The following is a 4,168-nucleotide window of genomic DNA, read 5'->3' as shown; positions in this document are numbered from 1 at the left end:
CCCCCCCTGGGCGTCTGCAACTGCGCGCCCCTCCTCCCCTGCCGCCGCCGCTCTCTTCTCCGACTGCCCGCCGCCGCCGCTCTTCTTCGACTGCCCCCCCTACTCTTCTATTAACGTTCATTTAATATATTATTACATGTTTTCAAAAATTAAACCACCAAACGCAGTTTCAATTTTTTTAAAACTGAAATCAATCTCTGAATAAAACTACCAAACGCATTTTTAGAAATGATTCCAAAATGAAAATAAAATTGTTTTTGTTTTCATTTTCATACAAAAAACAAAAACGTTTTGGAACCAATTCCAAACGCACCCAATATATCCCACAAGTTCATACGCTAGCCTCCAATTTTAAGGTTAAGAGTTCAATTTTCCCATCCCAATTCAAAAAGAAAAAAAAAAGGCATGGAGAGAGAGGCGACTATAAAAGGTTGTGAAAAAATAGAAAGAAGGAAAGAAAGGGAAACGACAATAAAGCATAAAACAATGATGAAATTTGTGTACGACGCAAAACAATTAGAGGACATTTGGTTGGAAGATTCAAACCATGTGATTCAAACTATTTTCGATTTACGTGAATTTTTTGTGAGAGAAAATACTGTAGCGAACCACGAATCATGATTCGAATCAGGAAACGAATCCATCTACCAAATATATCTCTTGAAATTAAATTTAATACCTAAGTTTATATTTTTTCACAACCAACCCTCGATTTTAACATTAAAATACCTAAAATATCCTTAAATGAAAAAAATAAAAATTTTAAACTTAAAGTTTTATTTTTTTAAATTTTTTTTAAAGATAATTTACTCATTTTAAAGATGCACATTAATTGACCGAGATAAAATATAAATTTTTACATTAAATCTAATTTGTACATATATATTTGATGAGATAAAATAACGAAAGTATAAATTTTAAATAAATTCAAACATAGAGTATATAAATATAAATATCCCAAAAAAAATCCACACTAAGACAATTTTAGACCACAATATCAAGACAATTTTAGACCACAAAATCACATCAAGATTATATTAAAATTTGTCTAAAAATTTAACAAAATCGAGCAAAAAAAATATCCAAGAGGAATCAAGATGCTTGTCAATGAAAGCATTTATTTAGATAAATACTAAAGTCTTATTAATTTCACTAATTCGAGTTTAGAATTCAAATTTTGTTACAGTAAAAAGTTTTCAGAAACAGTCACATCTAATTTTTTTATTACAGTAAAAATTTTTCACATAAATTCATATCTATACTCGAATTAAAAACTCAAATCAGTAAATTAAACGGGCTTAAGAGTTTTTTTATTATTATTATTTTTTATTTTTTTATCCTTGAGCAGGACTGGGCACGGCTCGCAAAGGCCGAGCCATTTCTAAGGTAATTCCAAACTTATCGTCCATATCAACATCTTTCTTATCATCTTCAAGCTTCCAATCAAAGGAGTGAATAAGCGTCCCCAACATCAAATGAAGCATTCTAATGGCCAAAGGCAAACCGGGGCATATTCTTCTCCCGGCGCCAAACGGTATCAGCTCAAAGCTCCGTCCTCTAACGTCGATCTCCGATCCCAAGAACCTCTCCGGCTTAAACTCATTTGGGTCCTCCCAAGTGCCCGAATCTCTCCCTATGGCCCACGCGTTCACCATAATTTGTGCTCCTTTTGGGATTTTGAAGCCTCCGATTTCCACGTCCGTTTCTGCTCTGCGAGGGAGGAGTAATGGGACTACCGGGTGTAACCGGAAAGTCTCTTTAACTACTGCTTGTAAGTAAGGAAGACGAGCAATGTCTGATTCCTCGACTTGTTTTCCTTTTCCGATGATCTGGTTGAGTTCCGCTCTCGCTTTGGAGAGGACTTCCGGGTTTCGGAGCAGCTCCGCCATGGCCCATTGGAACGTGGAGGCTGTTGTGTCCGTCCCCGCCACGAACAGAACCTGTTCGATGAAATGCCTGAATGAGAAAAGTAACATAATCCAACCAGGATAATAATAGAGATATTTTACGGTTAAGCCGTTGATCATGAGGGTCAGATTTAAATCAGACGGTGTTTAAAAAATCTTTTAAATAACACCGTTACACCCGCAGTGTTTTAAGTTGTATAGTTACACCCTTAGAGCACCTCGTCGTAAAATTATTTAAGAACTACATCATACTAAAATCAAGAAAAATACGTAAATTCAATGAATTTGTTTTAAGTAAAGAATAATTACTTACCAGTAAGAAATGCAAGACCTGGTGTCTGTTGATGTCCTCGGTTTTCTCTTCAATGATGTTTAGAAGTGTATCCAAGACATCACCATGAACTACACCAGACGATTCTCTAACTCTCAACCTTTGGTTAATCATCCCATCAAGCAAGCTCAAAATCCTCTCAAAATGAACCGTCATCCGACGCCTAATACCTTGCGGGTCAATCTTCCTAAGCAAAGGAAAATAGTCTCCCAAGTTTGGCGTCCCCGCTTCCTTCATGATACCCCAAGCAACCTCCTTAAACTCCCTAGCCAACTCCGACTTAGGATCCGCCAAATCCACCGAAAAAATGGTGTTCGAAAGCAAGTTCAGCGTCGTCGTGAAAGCCTCGCTCCCAATATCAACGGATTCTCCGGCTGACCCACTTCTCCTCACGCCCTCAAAAAGCTCCCTGACTTTTCTTCTTCTTAGTTCCTGATGTAAAGGGTAAAAAAAAAAAAAAAAAAAAAGACCGAATTCCGCATCGTTAAAACAAGAATAAAGACTAATTTATAAAAGGTTAGAAAATCCAAATTCCGTTACCTGATTCGTATCAAGAACTTTGACAGCAAACAACTGGGTATTACAGATCTTCCGGAGAGTTCTCCAGTGGTTCGAGACCGGAATCCATGGGAGGCCTGTGTGCTGGTGGCCGAGGATGTGGAGGGCGTCGGGAATGGTGCGGTTCGACAAGTGCTGGTCGTGAGTTTGGAGGACTTCTTTGGCCATCGCCGGTGAAGAGACGACGATGGCCGTGACTTGGCCGAGCTTGAGGCTCATAAGAGGCCCGTGGAGTTGGGCCAGACGAGAGAGGGACTTGTGGGGCTTGTCGCCGAGCTGGTGGAGGTTTCCGATCACCGGTAACGGCTTCGGTCCCGGCGGAAGCTTGCCGGAGATGTTGGGGTTTGGTCTTGTGATGGAATGGGCGGTTCTGATTAGTGCCCATGTGAGAATCACAAGTAGAATTACACTCAACAAGTCCATACCTAGATTGCTCTGTTGTTATTGTTCTTGTGGTTGTCTTTGGAAACTTGTATAGAAAAGGAGACAAATTGTGGATATTTTATATTTATTAACTGGTCGTGCGCTGTACGTTGCATTTTGGAAGCTACGTTATTTTTAAAAAATTATTAATGCCAAGTAAGTCAACGGAGGAAAGAGAAATATTTAAGAAGTGATATTATGTGAAAATTTTTTATTATAATAAAAAAATTAAATGTAATTATTTTTTAGAGTTTTTTATTGTAATAAAATTTAAATTTTAAATTTAAATCAGCAAAAAGAATAGAATCATTATTCTTCACGTGTATTTTTACTGTATAAGATTTTTTTACGATACGTAATCTGATTTTTGTTTTAATTTTCTTGGCTCGATAAGTTTCAGATTGATAAACCACGAGTCATGAGACTCACAATGCCGTGTGAGTCGTGACTGCCGAACAAAGTTGGAATTACTGTGAAAAAAATAGAATTACAGATACATCCTTTTTTTTTTTTTTGGACTGGATGTACGGCTTCTACGTTTTATTTATTTATTTATTTGTGTCTAGTGGTTTTGGCGTTTTGCCGGTAAAAAAAAATAACTCTATTTTCAACGGTTTATTATATTTTTATCCTAATTTAATGGCTGCGAATTGAGATATATGTAAATAAAAAAAAAATTTATGATATGCTGTTTTTGTCAAAAAAAGAAAAAAAAAAGAAAAGAAAGTAGCTTCCCCATTTTTTTCTATATATCTTTTCCTATGGTATACTCTCTTTCTACAGTTATCTGTTATATATTTTTTTAATCAATATTTAACTTTTATATAACATAAAGGGTTCGGACCGGAGAGACACCTATACCGTGATGAATAATTTATATTAAGGGATATTTAATTAAAAAATTTAAATTATAATTAAAATTAAAATTTATAATTTATTATAATATTTT

At 36.1% G+C, this 4,168-nt stretch overlaps 1 protein-coding gene across 1 annotated transcript; it reads right to left on the bottom strand.

Moving 5' to 3' along the window:
• Window positions 1-1,299: 1,299 nt before the first annotated feature.
• On the bottom strand, window positions 1,300-3,260 carry LOC21405937 (geraniol 8-hydroxylase). The gene is made up of 3 exons (XM_010109776.2): window positions 2,779-3,260; window positions 2,221-2,670; window positions 1,300-1,940 (listed from the first exon to the last, which is right to left on the bottom strand). The coding sequence occupies exons 1-3, from the start codon at window positions 3,217-3,219 to the stop codon at window positions 1,335-1,337; spliced, it is 1,497 nt and encodes a 498-aa protein (XP_010108078.1). The 5' UTR covers window positions 3,220-3,260; the 3' UTR covers window positions 1,300-1,334.
• Between the last annotated feature and the right edge of the window lie 908 nt (window positions 3,261-4,168).

This window comes from Morus notabilis, unplaced genomic scaffold (genome assembly GCF_000414095.1).
Source record: "Morus notabilis unplaced genomic scaffold, ASM41409v2 Scaffold87, whole genome shotgun sequence".
Lineage (NCBI taxonomy): Eukaryota > Viridiplantae > Streptophyta > Magnoliopsida > Rosales > Moraceae > Morus > Morus notabilis.
This window is presented reverse-complemented; position numbering and strand designations above follow the sequence as displayed.

Excerpts from the sequence above, each read along its gene's own strand:
- LOC21405937 (XM_010109776.2), bottom strand. The coding sequence starts at position 3,219 with ATGGACTTGTTGAGTGTAATTCTACTTGTGATTCTCACATGGGCACTA. Across the intron at positions 2,671-2,778 it reads AAGTTCTTGATACGAATCAG|GAACTAAGAAGAAGAAAAGT; the intron begins GTAACGGAATTT and ends CCTTTACATCAG. Across the intron at positions 1,941-2,220 it reads AGGTCTTGCATTTCTTACTG|GTTCTGTTCGTGGCGGGGAC; the intron begins GTAAGTAATTAT and ends TTCATCGAACAG.